The sequence below is a fragment of the Vespa mandarinia genome, chromosome 17, assembly GCF_050613455.1.
Source record: "Vespa mandarinia isolate Hongniang chromosome 17, ASM5061345v1, whole genome shotgun sequence".
Classification (NCBI taxonomy): Eukaryota; Metazoa; Arthropoda; class Insecta; order Hymenoptera; family Vespidae; genus Vespa; species Vespa mandarinia.
The window spans coordinates 3,887,846-3,906,233 of NC_140826.1; the positions used below are offsets into that span (position 1 = coordinate 3,887,846).

At 31.1% G+C, this 18,388-nt stretch overlaps 4 protein-coding genes across 14 annotated transcripts in view; 1 reads left to right on the forward strand and 3 right to left on the reverse strand.

Moving 5' to 3' along the window:
• Positions 1-70: 70 nt before the first annotated feature.
• LOC118443481 (FYVE, RhoGEF and PH domain-containing protein 4) lies at positions 71-4,843 on the reverse strand. 2 transcript variants are annotated; one of them, XM_035870545.2, is made up of 7 exons: positions 4,122-4,843; positions 2,999-3,536; positions 2,125-2,840; positions 1,805-2,010; positions 1,358-1,723; positions 771-1,216; positions 71-676 (listed from the first exon to the last, which is right to left on the reverse strand). In XM_035870545.2, the coding sequence occupies exons 2-7, from the start codon at positions 3,460-3,462 to the stop codon at positions 568-570; spliced, it is 2,307 nt and encodes a 768-aa protein (XP_035726438.1). In that variant the 5' UTR covers positions 3,463-3,536; positions 4,122-4,843; the 3' UTR covers positions 71-567. The 2 variants fall into 2 exon arrangements, with proteins under 2 accessions (XP_035726438.1, XP_035726436.1); XM_035870543.2 differs by having other exon boundaries at positions 72-676; positions 2,999-3,463.
• Positions 4,844-5,333: 490 nt separating this feature from the next.
• The window catches only part of LOC118443474 (cell adhesion molecule Dscam2), a 203,105-nt gene continuing 190,050 nt past the window's right edge, over positions 5,334-18,388 (forward strand). For 7 of the 8 annotated variants that reach the window (XM_035870519.2, XM_035870522.2, XM_035870521.2 and 4 more), the window contains exons 1-2: positions 5,334-5,456; positions 8,062-8,287. The gene's annotated coding sequence lies outside the window, so the exon portion shown is untranslated. The remainder of the gene's footprint in view (positions 5,457-8,061; positions 8,288-18,388) is intronic. The other variant, XM_085662194.1, reaches the window with a different exon arrangement.
• On the reverse strand, positions 6,130-7,870 carry LOC118443493 (chymotrypsin-2). Its single transcript, XM_035870578.2, has 5 exons — positions 7,848-7,870; positions 7,482-7,740; positions 6,924-7,256; positions 6,529-6,758; positions 6,130-6,428 (listed from the first exon to the last, which is right to left on the reverse strand). The coding sequence occupies exons 2-5, from the start codon at positions 7,666-7,668 to the stop codon at positions 6,261-6,263; spliced, it is 918 nt and encodes a 305-aa protein (XP_035726471.1). The 5' UTR covers positions 7,669-7,740; positions 7,848-7,870; the 3' UTR covers positions 6,130-6,260.
• LOC118443484 (solute carrier family 41 member 3) lies at positions 9,031-17,384 on the reverse strand. 3 transcript variants are annotated; one of them, XM_035870550.2, is made up of 10 exons: positions 16,811-17,381; positions 15,644-15,715; positions 14,844-14,963; positions 13,863-14,147; positions 12,567-12,880; positions 12,070-12,424; positions 11,421-11,715; positions 11,108-11,313; positions 10,842-10,990; positions 9,031-10,666 (listed from the first exon to the last, which is right to left on the reverse strand). In XM_035870550.2, exons 4-10 carry the CDS (start codon positions 14,143-14,145, stop codon positions 10,445-10,447), a joined length of 1,824 nt encoding a protein of 607 aa, XP_035726443.2. In that variant the 5' UTR covers positions 14,146-14,147; positions 14,844-14,963; positions 15,644-15,715; positions 16,811-17,381; the 3' UTR covers positions 9,031-10,444. The 3 variants fall into 3 exon arrangements, with proteins under 3 accessions (XP_035726443.2, XP_035726444.1, XP_035726442.2); XM_035870551.2 differs by lacking the exon at positions 15,644-15,715 and having other exon boundaries at positions 12,567-12,724; positions 16,811-17,384; XM_035870549.2 differs by lacking the exon at positions 15,644-15,715.

Below are 18,388 nucleotides of genomic sequence, written 5' to 3' on the forward strand. Positions count from 1 at the left end.
TCTCTCTCTCTCTCTCTCTCTCTCTCTCTCTCTCTCTCAATTTCTCTAAATCAGAGTGTATATATTATACGCGAATAGTTAATTATTAAAATAGCGAGATATAAGATTCGACGTTACGAAATAAGATATTTATCGATAAAATTGTTACTCTCGTGATAAAACCGATTCTTCGACTTGCGTTATTTATTTAGACATGATAGTTAGCATTTAAGCGATTTATTTTCTCTAAAGATCGATCGATTGATCAATATCTCTTTTTTTCAATTATTATCGGCATATATATGTAGCATATTGTATTTAAACGACATATATATATTTTTATAAATATACTATAACAGAACATTACAAAACAACAAGCGTCATGACAGCGTTTCGTCTCGCTATTGACTTCGATCGTAGTGTACACTAATAACAATATATATATATAACATAAGTTAACGTTATTTTTTTTTCTTTTTTCTTTTTTAAATATAGCTAACTAACGATTATTTTACAGATTCCTATTACCTAATTTACGAAAAGGATAGTACAAAATTGGCTAGTTTGTAGATGCAAAGATATAAATTTTCATTGTATATCGTTTAACGATTGACATTCTTGTGCGTGTTCGTCCTGTTCAATCTCAGTTAAATGAGGTAGTTCAGCTTTTGTAGCTAATTGCAATGCATGCATCCATCTGGAAATATTTTATAAATTTTCTTTTTTTTTGTGTTTTTAAATTAATTAATTAATGTTATTTTTCGATATCGACAATGTTATTAGATACGTACTTTTCTTTGTCGTTTTCGGAAGAAGCTTGCAGATAATAATATTTCCTAGAGTGATGCATTTTAAATGCTCTTATACGATCCTTGCTACTTAAAGGATCCTCGTCTGTTAACATTGCACCGTCCGTTACCATAAAACCTGGCATAGGTGTTGCTGTCATGGCCATACTCTCTGTTTCTGATTTAAAAGAATATAAAACAAAGTCGATATGCAACGCAAACCATCGTCTGGTCCAAGGTTTGCTTGCTTGGGTTTTTAATAAAAGATAACCAGACAATACTGATGATGCACTTGCTGAAACTTGCAACAAGCTTGGCACTGGTCCTGACGGAGACGACGGAGATTTGCTAAGAGGTTGAGTTAGAGCAGCGTGACATAGTCTACATACTCTCATATTCTTATTGTCTTCAAATAATAACTTTTGATTTGAACATTTACTACAAACAACCTGTAACAACAATAATTTTGTATATAAATTTTTAAAGAAATGTATATGTATATATATATATATATATACATAGATAGATATATGTAGATATACGTGATTGTATACGGATCGATGATGTAATTTTTGTACAATACAACTTACAATTCCACATGCTCTACAATTGTGTTTCCTTTTCATGACTGAAAAAATTACTTCGCAAACCATACATCTAGTCACATCGTCAGCTTTAACTAAAGATGTTTTAGCATTACCAGTTTTCAAACTAGCTTTTCTTCTCATTATTTCCTGCATAGTTTGAAATAATGCGTCTAACCACGAAGCTTTCTCTGCCGCTGAATGTGTATACAACTCCACGCTTTTATTTTCATCTCTAATATAAAAAGTATTTGCAGTTTCTAAATTATCACCTTCAACTACTTGTAAATCTTCGACTAAAAATTTGGCTCGTAAACGATATGGAGGACCAGGTATCAGTCTTAATGAACACAATAACAATAGATCACTAAACTGAAAGCATAGAGTATATAAATATATTTCATATTTTAGATTATATGAAATGTAATAAGATCTACCTTTATAGTAACATACCAAAAACAAATGTCTATCCTGATGATCACCACTTCTCGCTGAAATTTTGACGATACGACCTTCTTTAATAAGTTCGCGTGTTGCACTGACTAGATCGGTCGCGTCATATATACTTTCTTGTATTTCCAAAAGTTTCTTAAATTTATCTATTTTTTTCATTGCTTCGTTTGTATGATTAGCAGCAGTAGATACTAATTCTAAAGCTTCTGAAATATAATTAATAAATTTATTTTGTATCATAGTTGATATTAACATATACATATGTATATATATATATATATTTTTTTTTTCTTTTCTTGAATGTTTGAATATAACCTTACTTTTTGTGTCTTCATAATCTGAATTTTCTTCAGTGAGATTTTTTAAATAATCTTTAAGGAGTAATTCGTATCTTGGTAATCTTTGTATTGGACTTAACATGTGATGTGGCAGTGACAATTTAGCGCATTCATCCAATTTTTGTATATCATTAATTATTGCTGCAAATCTTGCGACTTTGCTTTGCAATGTATTTATCAGATTCATTGCGTAATCAAAATTTTTTACATACTCTGTGTACATTTTTAAAAAAGGTGCAAAATTTTTCATGATATCTCCAATTCTAGGGTTAGAATCCCAGCATTGCATTCTTTCTTCCAATTGAGGTAATAAAAAGTCATTGTGAAATTTGTAAATAGATTTGATATTTGAAAACATGTGTTGAACTGTTTCAGGTGGAAACATGGGATGTGCTCTATTTTCTTGATCAACTCTGAATTGAAATACTTGATCAATGAGGTGTAATATGTTAACATATTTCTTTTCAGTTGCTAATAACTCTTCTGCTACACGACGTGCTTTTTTCCTTTTTGAATCAGGAGAACCTCTTTGTACGCGTAATTTTGGCTCGGATGTAGATTCATCTGTCTGATCCACAGCTATAATAGATTCTGTTTCAGAAGATCTAGTCTCCTCTGATTCTTCTTCGCTTTCAGATTCACTGATAGCGTATGGATCTAATGTATATTGATGAGAATTTCTTTCAGATGCCGCATACCTATTGCAATTAAACAAAATGAAAGAGATTAATGAATGAAAGAAAAAAATATTTCATTTAAGCATAATGTAATGTTATTAAAGATTTAGTAAGATTAGACTAAGAAAATAAAGTATTTATAAATATTATTAAGGAATGATAAAAAAAATGATTCGAACCTGCTACTTCTATATTCTAAAACACTGTGGGACATTGCAACATAGGAAGTTTCTTTGGATGTCTCTTCATTTCTACCGATATCAATGCATGCTGCTGGAGAAGAGGCTGACATAACGAATGGTTGAAACCTTGGAAAACCTCCAAAACTTGCAATTCTATGAAAGGAATGTCTTGAATATTGATGATCTTCCGTATTAGTTTGTATATCCAAATCTTGAGAGTTTCCATCTTCGTTAGTTCCACTCTGTTGCTTCAATGATCGTGAAGTTTTAGAACATTGTTCTTCTTCGTATTCTTCTGTAACTACATCTTTGCTTTCGGTTATCTCTAAATCTGTATAAAATGTACTGGTAGGACAGCTTGTTTTTGATCCAAACATTTTAAAAGCCTCCATTCTCTCGCTGGGTTCAGGAAACAGACGAGTCATCCAGGAGGAAATATCTCTCAACTGACCTCGTTGCATCCTATTGTTGTCAAGTTGTTAATTGTTGTCAATTATCATACTCTTTCAGGTAAGACTATTGATCTAATATAAACCTTAAAAAGTATGCAAGTAATCAATTGCAAGAAAAAAATATCAAGAATTTTAGAGTATTTATCCTTGGGAAAATATATAAAGATAACAAATCACAATAATACTTTTGTAAATTCTCTTATTTTGTTGAATTTGTTAACAAACTTATATTCAATTACACCACTTTAGCGTGTCATCTCAATTGATTATTTTTATTATCAAATTGATTTCACCATAATTGCACTAATAATATGTAAGTCAAATGTCTTCAAGTGGAAACATTCTTGAATAAAAGAAGAAACAAACTTACTTTAGTACTGTGTTCTTTTTTTTTTTTTTTTTTTTCAAAAGAGGATCTACGGAGAGGGGAGAAAAGAAAGAAAAAAGGAAAGGAAAAAGAGTGAAGAAAAGAAAAAAATCTTCCCCCTCCCTGTGAATGAGAGAACTCATGCTACAAAAACAAATCACTGCACTGTTATCCCTTTTGGACCACAAGGAGCGTCTACGCCCTTTGACGTTGAACGTTACCAAATTTATTATGAGAAATATAATATTATAACTTTGTTATAATCAATAGAAATAACAATATTTCAAAATGTGATATATACCTTTCCCTTTGATATCGAACGCGTAACAGCGGGACAGCAACAGGCAACGACGTATTATCACTGGCATAATGATTCGGCTTTGGTTAGACGAGGAGCGGAGAGTTCGAGTTGAGTAAGGCTGTGGCACGCACTGTGCACTAATTTAAGCAGAAACAGATACCCATACCGAGCCGCACGAGCGGCCTATGGAACGTTATTTAATGGAACACCGAACGGTTGTTAACGGACTTCACCACACAAATTAGACGAACGGTCTTTCTTTATATATACATATATATACATATATATATATATATATATATATATATATATATATATATATATATCTTGTACGTGTAGTATGAACGAATGATGAGTGAGCGCGCCTGTGTGTGTATATGTATCCGTGTGTGTGCGAGAGAGAAAAAGAAAGGTACGATAATACTTGGACTATTGCACGATGACAGTGAAGATTAATACTTAAATCTGATTATTAATATTTCGATTGGTTTTGATTTAAAAATGGCACAAGATACACTACACGCGCGAATACTTTTAACGATCGATCGTCAAACTCGTTTTTCCAGTCATTCAAATTGCCGGCTCATTATGTCGAGAATATGAAATGGTCCACTTCGAAATTGCCGCGAATAACAGAAGATTAAAGCTCATCGCGAGAACGATTATAGGAAGTAGGGGAAAGAAGAGCGAGATCTATGTACGTTTGTAGAGAGAACACGAAGTAAAGTGGTAGAAGGAGGGGAACAAAAATCTATATAAGATATATGTTATATATATATATATATGTATGAATGTGTTTATGTATGAGTGTATCTACTTTGGATAGTTCTACACATGGCAAGTAGAGCAAAGATTTGAAAGAGTAAATGAAACTGTATTACCGACAGTAGGATATTCTCTCTTTACAGCGCACTCTAGGATATCGAATTTTAACAATGCGCGAATTATTATATTGCGTAAAACAATCAAACGAACGATTAAACGTAATAATTATATATTTTCTCAATTATATTCTTTGATCGATATTAATAACAATTTTAGAATATAAAATAGATATTCTTTTTAGATATCTCTTAATATTAATGATTTTATATTAATACATGTGCGATAATAAATTAATATGATCGATCGATTATCGAATAAATTGAACGATCAATTGACTAATATCGTAACCTCCCACCATTAAACCTTCTTCTCTTTCTTTTCCGGTGTCTCCCGCTATTCAACCTGTTCGAATTTTTCTTGAGCTCGTTAGAATTTTTGGAATTATCATTTCCAAAAGTACAATATCCCGACTATTCTCCATTAATCGAGAAGAATAACATGTTAGGAATTGTAAGTATCATAGTTTAATCATGACAATCGCGATTACAATACGTTTATTCCTTTTTTTTATCGTTTAATTACCGTTCGTTCTAGTTAACCGTTTTTCGACGCCATTAATTGGCCTTGAAAATTTTCTTTATAAATTATTACGATCGAATCGACAGATTCGATATAAATCATTTTGAGAATTAATGTAATAACGTCAAGGATAGACAAATTTTAATCGTATTAAATATTATTATTACTTTTATATATCTTTTTCGTAAAATTTGTATACATTCTTATAGGTCGAGTGTATAACATATATATATATATATGTATACAAACTGTACCGGTAATGAACACAAGCCGGCAATGTTTCGCAAATGTAAACAATCGAGCGTTTAACCTATCTCGGCATACTGCGTACGATCTTTCATTTCGTTAGCGTACTTCGTCCTGTAAACATCGTAGTTTAGCTCAATGAATTTCTAATTCTATTCTATTCTCTTTTAATATTCCTATTTTATCTCAATTATAGAAGAATCTTAATAGGTAAGATAACCTATAAATTAATCGTATTTGATATTAATGAATTATTTAATCTATAATTTAATTTTTTCATGCATTAAGTATAGGCCTATTAAAAATTATTCGTATATATATATATATATATATATATATATATATATATATACAATGATGTGTGTAAGCAATTTGGTATTTGTTATCAATATATAATTGAATATTTCATATATTTGCAACATTTTTGTCTAATACAAATTATTCTGGTATATATGTATATATGTACGTATATATAATAATATAAGCAATTTAATATCGTATTCTAGTGATCAAATTGATCCACGTACTGAATGCAGCTACTCTTGTGAATACACCAGGTTTATTACTGGGACAATTAGCATCGCCATAACTTACAATCCCAATTTGAATATATTGTTTATTCGTAGTTTGCACGATAAGAGGACCACCGCTATCACCCTAGAAGAATTATTAGTATAATAATAGTAATAGTAATAATATATATATATATGTATGTGGATTTTAATATGCGCAGTATTATCATAGGTCGATTACTAACTTGGCAAGCGTGTTGACCAGAACCAAATGCTGTACAAATATTTCTCTGGTCTATTTGCCAATGTAATCTACATTCTCTGTTAGTAATTACCGACAGTCGAGCATATTTCAAAGCTTGAGAAGTGGAACCAGTGGCTCTCTCTTTACCCCATCCGATAACGATTGCTGTTGCATGTTCGTAACTCTTGTATAGATCATTATAACCAGCAAGTGAAATAGGTTGAATCGAGTCTATAATAATTTACAAATAATATAATTAATTTATATTTCGTTAGAAACGAACGTGCATTAAATGTAAATTATAGTATAAGTTGCTAATTAATTATTATTATTATTATTATTATTATTATTATTATTATTATTATTATTATTATTATTGTTATTATTTTTAATTACTTGTAAAAGGAATATCTTTAGGCATGTATAATAATCCAATGTCATTGATAGCTTCTATATATCTTGGATGAAGGTACGCTCGTGTTGTAATCATCGAAATTCCAGGACCAAAGTTTTTATCGTATCTGATACCAGACTTGTCGATAATACCAAAAACGAGAAAAAATTTGTGAGGCGACTCTGCGATACAGTGGCCTGCTGTTAATACCCATCGTTTCGATAGGATACTTCCGCCACATTGAGAGATCACTCCATTACCAACGAGTCGGTGTACGACACTGATGAAAGGAAATTGTCTTTCGGTTGCGTATTCTCCGCCTGTTATTCTTGTATCTTGTATCAACGAAAAGTAGATTTATTTAAGATGGTCGTCTTAATGTCTTAGCGATATTAGATATTTATATAATGACAAATATATATATATATATATATATATACATATATATACAATATATTTTTGTACATATACATAATATATTTTAATAACAAATGTATACTTTTATATTTGTTATATATTATTGCTTACACATATATAATTATTAATAGATTATTATTTACCTTCGTTTGAAATATTTTTATCCGTAAACTCCGTGATTTTTCCTTTCGCAATTCCATGATTATTACTTTCGTAATACGTCGAAATATTTGCATGAACTCTCACTATATTGATATAACTATAACACTCCCGAAATATTGTCAGAAGGAGCACGATATGGAACATCATTTTCATGCCGTGGAAACTCATCGTGAACTAACTTATTTCTTACTAATACTTCGACTGTATATATAGACAAATTTCGTCAGGTATTTCGAATTTCTATAATATATGATTTATGATTTGATCTTTTTTAAATAGTATTATTCGTAATGATAGAGGAAAATTTTATGAAACATTTTAAAACCTGTTAAATTTGTTTAACATACAATAGTTTCGATCCAAGGCCAATTGCATTTCTCTTTTTAAAGGTTTTAAGATAAATTAGGAGAAAGTTATATGTTACTTTTAACAACGTGCTCAAATATAATAGTAAAAAAGACATTGAAATATTTTAAATAAGAAGATATAAATTTTCGTAAGGATGGATAAGTCATTGTCCATTGTTGTTCCTTATATTGATAAAATTGATTTTTATTTTAGGTCATTCCTGTATCGACGAAATCTTCGACGATGGAACTTTCTAGCAAGGATAAATGGATTACTGTACATAAATAACCGAATGGACGAATCGCTCGGTAACAGAGAGAGAGAGAGAGAGAGAGAGAGAGAGAGAGAGAGAGAGAGAGAGAGAGAGAGAGAGGAGAGAGAGAGAAAAAGTCAACAATTATTTTAGTATAATGCCTGTTTCATCCGATCAGCTGATCATGTAAGTAAGATTATTTCGTAATAATTATTTGAAGGATCCTAAAAGCTTCGAAATTAATTGGATTCTTTTTCTTCATGTTCAAAATAGGGATTAAAGACAGGATTAGAAATAATCAAAGGAATTGTAATAATTTTTTTCTTTTTTTTTTTTTTTTTAACAAACTATTATACGCCATCGTTTTAATGTTGATATTCGTTTAACACATTGACTGATCGCCGATACATTAATCGATATATACATCCAATATCTTCCATAAATTTTATCTAGATAAAAGGTATATACAAAGATATTTAATTATCATAATTTTTACTTCGGTAATACTTCATCTTTTATTAGCGAAGTATACTTTTAATGTTCCACGTATCAATCAAATAGATCTAGATATTTACAACGTATTATTAAAACGTATGTTAGATGCGAATTAGAAAATAGTATAATTATATTTATCCAATTAGGATTTTCCAAGGATTTTTTGTCTCTACTTCTTCTTATTGTTTTGTGTTTTTTCTTTTATCTTCTGCGTCATTTAAAATCAAGATCATTATGATCGTTATCGATTCCGCCAGATAGAACAAAGGAAAATAAAAATAACAATCGTTTACGACCATTGGAAATATTTTAATAATAAGAAAATAATTAATCATCTGATTAGAAATTATTATTAAAATAATACTCACAAGGTATATAATATTATATTAATCAAAATAATACTAGAACTTTTCGATAAGACATTTTGGTAATCCTTTTTTCTTTTATTTTCTTTTACTTTTATTTATCCAATAGTTAATTCAAGCTGATCTACGAGACGGTCAGATTTGTTAAAAAAAAATGTGTTTATATTTTTTTTTTGTTTTTTTTTTCTTCCTTTCCTAATTTCTTTTTTTCTTTTTTCCTTTCATCCCATAAAAATAGATTATCGCGTCTGTCTATGTCAAAAAATGTATATAACGTTACCTAACGTCATTTGATAATGTCGATTATGTAATTAGACGTGGACATGACGATACTAATAGGCAGTGCGATTTAATCATTGCTCGTTTTCTTCTTTGTAGATAAGAAAATCATACGAGACGATCGGTATCTAGAATTTCACAATTTCATATTTCTTCATCTTCTTTTTATTTTTTATTTTTTTCATTTTCTTTTTTTTTTTTTTTTTTTTGTATCTTCCTTTTTTTCCCTTCATTTATTCAATTTATTGTGACAATGTTTTTCCCGCAATATTATTCCCTTTTTTTTTCCACCTTATCACTATCTTCTTTATTTTCAATAATAATATTACTAATATTGATAATAATAATAATAATAATAAACATCGTTATAAACATCGTTAGTTCGGGTAAAAGTCTATCTCTTTCTCTTTTCAGGCTTAAAAATTTGTTTACAACGATAATATTATAGTTATTAGCGATAAATCCATTCGACTTGTATCCATATTTTTTTTCGAGCTCTTGCATTATATTTCTATCGTCTTTAAGAAATATCCTTTGACTAGGTAGTTATATCATTGATCGATTAATTAATTAATTAATTTACATATATACATACGTATATTTATTTAATTATTTATAACGTTTTATACTGCATTCAAAAGATCTCCTACTCGTTTAATTCACTTTTTTTTTCTTTTCTTTTCTTTTTTTATTCTTTTTTTTTCTTTTTTTTTTTTTTATCTATCCCACACGATATCACAATGCGGAGAATAGATATTATCGTTAATTTCTGAGTAGAGAAAGAGATTAGTATAACCACGAACAAACGAACATGCAATTAGACGTATGTAAGTAATTGTTGTTTGTGAGTATTGCAATTGACAGGATTCTAATCAAAACAAAGAATCTCTATTTATCTATCTATTTAGCTATCTATATGGCTCTCCTTCTTTGTCAGAAATTTCTATTGATTGTTAAGAATTCCATACCCTATTCAATAGAGTTCAGATCAATGTTCTAATTTTTTGTTGTTTTTTTGTTTTTTGTTTTTTTTTTAAATTGAACATACCAAACTACGTATATTTGAATCGGGCTCTATTAGAATATAATCTATGATTTGTTAGAAGAATCATCTAACTGTCAGTTATTTTTTTTTTTCTTTCTTTTTTTTTCTATCATATACATTATAATCAACATTGAGAATTTCTCAATCGAATGAGAAAATTTATGTTGGAATCGATGTTGAATCATTAACAACATCGAGATCCTCGCAGGAACGATATTCCTGATGGATCGATGTTAAGAACCAGAAGGCTAACGCTAGGAACATTGTTCCCGTTAGATCACCTAATGCCGTTAAATAGGGAATTGCAGAATTGTCTGGATCTATTTTATGCCTCCACATTGCATGAATTATTACGTGTGCTATATAGAGCAACAGCATTACCTAAAAATGATTACAAGTATTATTAATTATCGATCAAGAATCATCAAATTGTGTATATATTAATGATATATTGAATTTCTTTAAAGAATTTCGAGATATATGATAAGTATATATGTGATGGTGTGTATATCTGTATATGTAATATACGTAATTAAACAGTAAATATAATACTCACTTGTAAAGTAGATACTACGATATAAGAAACAACAAAATAAGCATCCACAGTCGACCTCTGACATTTGATATAATCCGCCGCAAATACGAATACCAATTGACCGCAAATCGCCATTCCAATTAATATCCTCGCAGTTTTGGCATACGGTGCTGTAAATGAACGAATATTTAATATTAGAACTATATACATACAATAAAATATATGTATATATGTATTTATGTATGTATGTATGTATGTATGTTTGTATATGTATATTTGTTTTATACCTCCTTTGAATAGAGCTGTCCACGGAGCAACCCACATTTTCGCATGTGGAGGTAATATACCCAAAATACTAGTTTGATGTAACATTGTTGAGATTCGAGATGCTTGAACTGACACCAAGTTACCACCAATTCCATTTATAATAGGTTGAAATACTACGAATCCTTTGAATTTGTCAACAACTTCGTTTAGGATCAATCCACCGAGGCTAAAATCATAATTACGTATATTAGGTATAATGTTGCTTGAAATTTTTGGATAGTTAATATTCTTTGTTTTTGATTATAATTAATTAATAATCATTGATACACATACCCACTGATGAACAGTGCAGATAAGACAGGTACCCAACCAGACGTTAAAACGTTTCTCGTGTATTTATTTTTCATAACCACGTAAATCCAAAATGGTAAAAATAAAAGATAACAGATTATGACGACGTAAAGTATCCAAACTTGTTCTTGCAATCTTACGAAAAATGCAGAGGCTATTGCCGATAGGACACTGATCGATACGACGTCACCTACCGATGCAGCCAACGGCGTTGCTAGGTTATCGGGATTCATTTTGCATCGATGGGATATCATGATCACGGCTATCATTATAAGATCTGTAAAGTAAATCCGCGTTAGATTTTTATTTGAACATATTTTAAAGATAATTACATATTTTAAGATTAATTACTTGACAACGTCGCGCAAATATCAAGCTGTATATACATTAATACTTCAGTCATGCGAAAAAAGTATACTTTTCATTTTTGCCATAAAATTAATTTTCTATTCTTATCTAATATTACATATGGAAAAGTATACAATTACGGTGTAGTTTCGTATTATATAATGAATTTTTTAAGACGCGAAATAAAAATTGATTTATAGATGATTATTGATTCAGCTGACGATCATTAATAATAATCGATGTATTTAAATTCATAGATCGATAAACATAATGTGACGTTTACCTAGAATGAAACAGGAACTGGTTGCCGTGCAAACGCTTGAAGTTGCCAATAATAAAGCATAATTCCATTCGAAGGGTACAACTGCACTCCCTTCGTTTCGGTGTACAGTATCCTGTATGGCACCAACGATTATTGCAAATATTGCTACCAAAATGGCCGCTACGATCGCTTGAATTTGTACCAACGCGATATTACCAATGATCATTTTTATAATTTCACGTAATGTATGCATATTTCCTAAGTTTGCTTGAGTACTCAATCGCGATGCCAAACACATATCGAGATTTCCTTTCAATCCTAACAGAGCAGGCACCAAGATGAGTAATTGGCTGACCGATTTGAATACTGGCCAGTGCTGAAACATAAGATTATTTAATTATTATTCTTTTTTTTTTTCGAGATGCGTAATTAGAGTAACGATTGGTTCATTTCTTTTTCATTTTTTTTTTTTCGTTAGTACATTTGTTTTGTAAAAAAAAAATAATAATAATAATTACCTGAACCATATCGAGAACAAGACCAGCTCCAATAGTTCCGATTCCAGCGATGAAGAAAGGAACAGAAATTTGTAGGGTCGTGTGATACCATTTCTCGGTCCTTAGATGTCTCCCATTTCCATTTCCGGTTGGATCATTCCGATAATCAGGATCGGGGTCTGAATTTGCAACGGAAGAGATGGTCACTATGGAACTTCCACTGGATAACGAACCACCACTAATACCACCACCACCACCACTGCCGCCCCCGTTGCCAAGATTCAGCAATGGCATATCCTTTTTGTTCGTTTGTCCATTAGGAACTTTTAGGCCGGCTATCGAAAAATCGTCAACGTTTTTATTCTCAAATTTCTTCCCTATTAAACGCGATCTAACGATGGATCTTCCCCCTTTTTTCTTTTTCTTTTTTCTGTTTTCTGTTTTCTTTTTTTTTTTTTTTTTTTTTTTTAATATTTTTCTCTTCCTTCAATATAATTCTCGTATCAGTTTCATCAAACATTTAGATCCGATTCCAACGTTTTCTACGTTCAAACGTAAATGAAATACTGTATGATGTACGTAAATGTAGATTTATTTTCGTTTAAAAATAATTAATTTCGTCGTTGTATTTATCGTTTTATATTATTCTTATTTTTTTCTTTCGTCGTTTTCAATTTCATTAAATACATACGAGATATTCACGTACGCAATGTTAATACTTTTCATTGAGAACGACCGTGACGACGATAATATATCGTTTACGCGTATCTCTATCGGTATTTTTATTTTTTTTTTTTTTTTCTTATATTACATAAACACATACGTACATATATACAAACATACGTGTGTATACATATATATATATATATATATATATATATATATATATATATATCCTCATCAAAGAAACATTATCCTGGTCCATGATGTGATCAACGAAATGATTATTTATTACCACAAAATTATTTCTTTTCTGTTTTTTTTCTTATTCGCTGTATGCTTTTAATATCGCGTTAATTCGCATAATTGATAACTGCATGCGCGGCGATATCTCTTAGAGCCAATTGATTCACGTTTGGCGGATGTGGATAAGAACGAGAAAAAAGAAATAAATAAAAGAGAAAAACAAAAAAAAGACAAAAAAAAGACAAAAAAGAAAAAGAAAAGAAATACATACGTAGAAGTACGAGATAAAAATATCTCTTGCTCTTTTAATGTATACGTTTCCGATGTTTATCAAGAATAGAGGAAAGAAATAAGGTAAAAGGAAAAAGAAAAAAAAAAAAAAGAAAAAAAGGAATGTAATATCTATCTCACCTGCCACCTTCTTCAATACCACAGGTTCCGCCTTGATACCGTCACCCGTTACATTGAAATTCTTTTTATCCGATTTGTCGATCTTCTCGAACTCTAAAGCGTAATTGTCATTACCATTGTTAGGCGACATATTAACACGTGGAATAACGAAAGCTCTGTCCATAATCCTTTGTCTTATTACTTCGGCACTTCTGCTTTCATTGCAGTTCTCTGAACCGTTCGATTGAATATTCGTCACGTTCAGCAAGGATGGTTCAGTCCCCGAGACCGGCAAAGCGACCATGCCTGTATTTTGATGTGCATATGTAAATATACTAATATATATGTGTAATTTTTTTTTTTTTTTTTTTTTTTTTTTTTAATCAATAATGTCAGTAACGTACGTCAATACAACGACGCTAGGATCACGCATAAAAAGTTGGACATTCGCGAATGACTTAGTTCGGGATTTAAACCTATATGTTATCCTGACAAACGTTAGCGTCGCTCTAGTCATTTTTTATTTCGAGTATCTTGGGATTTCCCTCTATTAAGGATCCTTCTTTAAAAAGTTCTATAGGCCCGTTAACTATGTCGTTTTTATCTTCGATTTCTCACATTGCCTTCTCTTTATTACACATGCAATTTATTTCTTTTTCTCTTTTTTCTCATATTATTGAACATTGAACAATTTTCAAACGCGTAAACGAGCTAATGTTTGTTTAACTTTTAAAATCATTCGGTAAAAAAATTCGGGAAAAAAGTTGAAGGCCTTCTTTTCATCCTGAATGTCTACTTGAACATGAAATAAATGGACATGTTCGGACTCATAATATTCAATGGTTAACATCATTAATATCTATTATACTGATTGAAAAGAAATGATTAACATTTGGATGATTTTTCATTACGTTCAATTTGTCATTTTTTATATATCCTCTTCTATTCTTTTATATTATTATTATTTTATCTTTCGACGAGAAAAAAAAAATTCAAACTCACCGAATTCGGTGCTGACGTACGGTACGATAATTTTTTATCCCAAAGTCGCCGATTCCAGGATCAACCTGAGACAATTTCACGTCAGCTCTGCCCAGTTCCGTCAGCCTTAATCTAGAGTATCTAAACGCGTGACAAAAAATAAAGAACATGTTGCGTTATATCTTAATTAAATCTTGTGAAGATAAAGAAACATAGAAGAGCGCAGTTAGTAACATTCCACGATCGAGAATTTTCTGACCTATCCAATGATTAAATTAAATTTTGTTTATTATATTTTTCTTTATTAAACGTCAATCTGTATAATCGGGACAAAACATAGATGCGTAAAACAATTTTGCATGTAGCTGGTACTTTTCTATATTTCCAAAAAAAAAAAAAAAAAAAAAAGAGAGAGAGAGAAGAGGAGAAAAGACTGAAAGACTTTAGAAATCAGATTAGCATGAAAATAAATTATTGTAACATTTTGATCGTATTAAATTTGAATAGATATATTTTAAAAAGGAAAAATGATAGCCAAGATCGAATTGCTGATTATCACATTTCGATTAATTTTTTATTCAAGCGTATTATCGTCGGCATCACCGGCAACGTTAGACAGTAGTCAGCATTATTACTTAAGACGGATATAAAAGTTGAGCTTCGGTAATTGATAACGCTAACGATAAGCACCAGCTTGCTCATTATAATTCGTTCTTTTTCCCTTTTTCTTTTCTTTTCTTTTCTTTTCTTTTCTTTTCTTTTCTTTTTTTTTCCTAATCTACTTCCTCTACTTATTCTTCTTTTTCTCCTCTTTTCTCCACCTTGATTTCAATGTCGTTGCACTGTCGTCATCGCGATTGCTCCAGTAGTTAAACGTAGACGATCATGAAACTCTGCGAAATATTATACGTACTTTGAATCAGCATATTGTCTAATCGCAACACGAGGAACTAAGATCTCGCGTTACCGTTAATCTCAATGCACGTGGCTTTAACAAGCGGCTGATGCGCCTGCGCACGCGAATCCGCGTAAAAAAAAAAAAAAAGAAGAAAAAAAAAATACAAAGCAAGAGAGAGAGAGAGAGAGAGGACAAAAAAAATGGATAGAATTATTATATCGCATATCTATATATAGTATATTTCGAAGATCCTTTTCACGATTAAAATTTCGTTACCGTTGTAAGATGATACAAAAAAAAAAAAAGAAAAAAAAAATAATATATCATTCGACCACTGTATCTTGTCAATGTCAAGTGTTCTTGCAGATAAACGATTCCGATCAGGCATATTAATTCTAAACGATTATTTTTACGTTCAATGTTATTCGATCGAATTTTCAATTAGTATCTTTTATTTCGTTGTATTGTTCAATTTTTCGTTCGATCGTTCGAGAAGGAATATTTTTTTTACAGATAAAAAAACGAAAAGAATTTGCCTGCCGTTGTCGTTGAGTGTCATGTAAAAAGCTAAAAAGAAAAAAAAAAAAAGAAAAGAAATAAAAAATAAAAGGAAAAAAAAAACAGAAATAAAAGAAATAGAAAGAACTTTGCGACCAGAGATATTCTTTATCGTAATAGATTTTCTTCGTTATCGAACTTCAGCATTCGCAGTTTCGTCGATCAATTGAGGTCTAACGAAATATCATTCGGAATGATTATTTAAGGGGAAACTTCAATAATAAATCAGATATCGATACACCTCGAGAGAGTCACGAAGCTGATAACGATACCGATATCTATACGGAATTTGTAATGGTCGATCGATAATTCTTCTTAGGATCTTCCCGGCCCTACACATTCCCGTCCACTTCCGTTCTTTGAGTCGTTGGAAAAAACAAGGATTTTTTTCTTTTTATGTAGGATGTTAAAGAAAAAATATACAGGGAAGTATCGTAGATCGAACGGAAGACGCATGGTAGATTAAGGAAAAGAAGGAAGGAAAAAAGGAAGAAAGAGAAGGATGGACATTGTCAATTATTATTTTACTTACATAACAATTACATGTCGTTGAATTAGCGCCAGCGTGTCGATCTTTTTTGATGTGACGTCTATCGTGTCTCGTTCACGGTCAACAACGACGGAACGAATGTGCTCGTTAAAATCACCTTTGGATGGATCACGAGATTTCGAATCAACGAATGTTATCTCAATAAAACTTATCGAAATAATAGATAAATGATATTTAGGAATTATGGTTATTAAATAAATCCACGTATATTCCAGCTTCGTTTAGTTTAATGAAGAACTTTGCGATCGATTCTATGTCAAATGTTAAATATATATATGTGTATATATATATATATATATATATATATATATATATATGTATATATTATATGATTGATGCAACCGACGATGTGAACCGTGTGCCACACGCGGTCTTGCTTGACTGATAAACGAACTGTTAAGCTCGGCGGCCGTCGTCGTTGTCGTCGTCGTCGTCGTCGTCGTCGTCGTCGTCGTCGTCGTCGTTGTTGTCGTCGTTCGTCTACGCGACGCACGCGGGATCAGACAAACGTCTTTCGTTTCTCTTCGGAGGAAAACACGTGTGCTATCTTGACCGATTTGCCGATTGATGCCGGTTGTCTTTGATTGTCTTGCATGCTTTGATGGTGGTGGTGGTGGTGGTGGTGGTGGTGGAGGTGGTGGTCGTCGTTGGTAGTGGTGGTACTGCTGGTACCGCTGGTGGTAGCAATGCTTATTGTTATTGCTACTTGTGTATATTGCCAATGTTTTGCATTTTCCTTGATGACGATCTTCAATGATAACATATAAGAATACAAATAATAGATCGATTTATTTATTACTCTTTATCTATATAAACTTTGTTAACGTGTTTCTATCGCAGTTAAGAATTTACTTGGAATTAAATTATTCCACTTCCTCCCCTCCTTTTACAATTCCCATACATCTCTTCGCAATCGTAGTCATTGTCATCGTCATTCTTTAAAATTCCCTTCTTCACTTCTCCTCCGTTTACGATCTCCTCATTCCCCACTATATCCTATTCTCATATACTTCACTTCTATATCTTCTATAACCAACATCACGCTCTCTTCTCATACCGATTGACCCATATATAACTATTTCGCGTTCCGGGTTAAACGATTTACTCTACACGCTCTTCTTTCTTTTATTTATTTCTTTTTCTCTATCTCCTCTTATCCCCCTTTCATAATTCTCGCTTCAACTTCCTATTACTACTTGATGGAATCTATTGTACGTCAAGAGGAATACGATACACGACAACGTGTGACCTTTTTAATTCATACCCTTTGACGATTTATAAACGATGTTATTTCTTTGACTATTTAATGATACGATACGATACGATACGATACGTTACGATACGTGTTCTCCCGCGAAAAGTATTTATTTTTTAAAGTATATTTTTGCCTTTGGAGAACGTTTTTTCTTTTTCTTTTTCTTTTTCTTTTTCTTTTTCTTTTTCTTTTTTCTTTTTTTCCACAGTTGCTTCATCGTCGCCGTCATATCATCGTACCTAATAAACAAATAATATAATTCGTAGAAAAGTATCTTTTCCCGCTCTAGGATATCTAACCGTAGA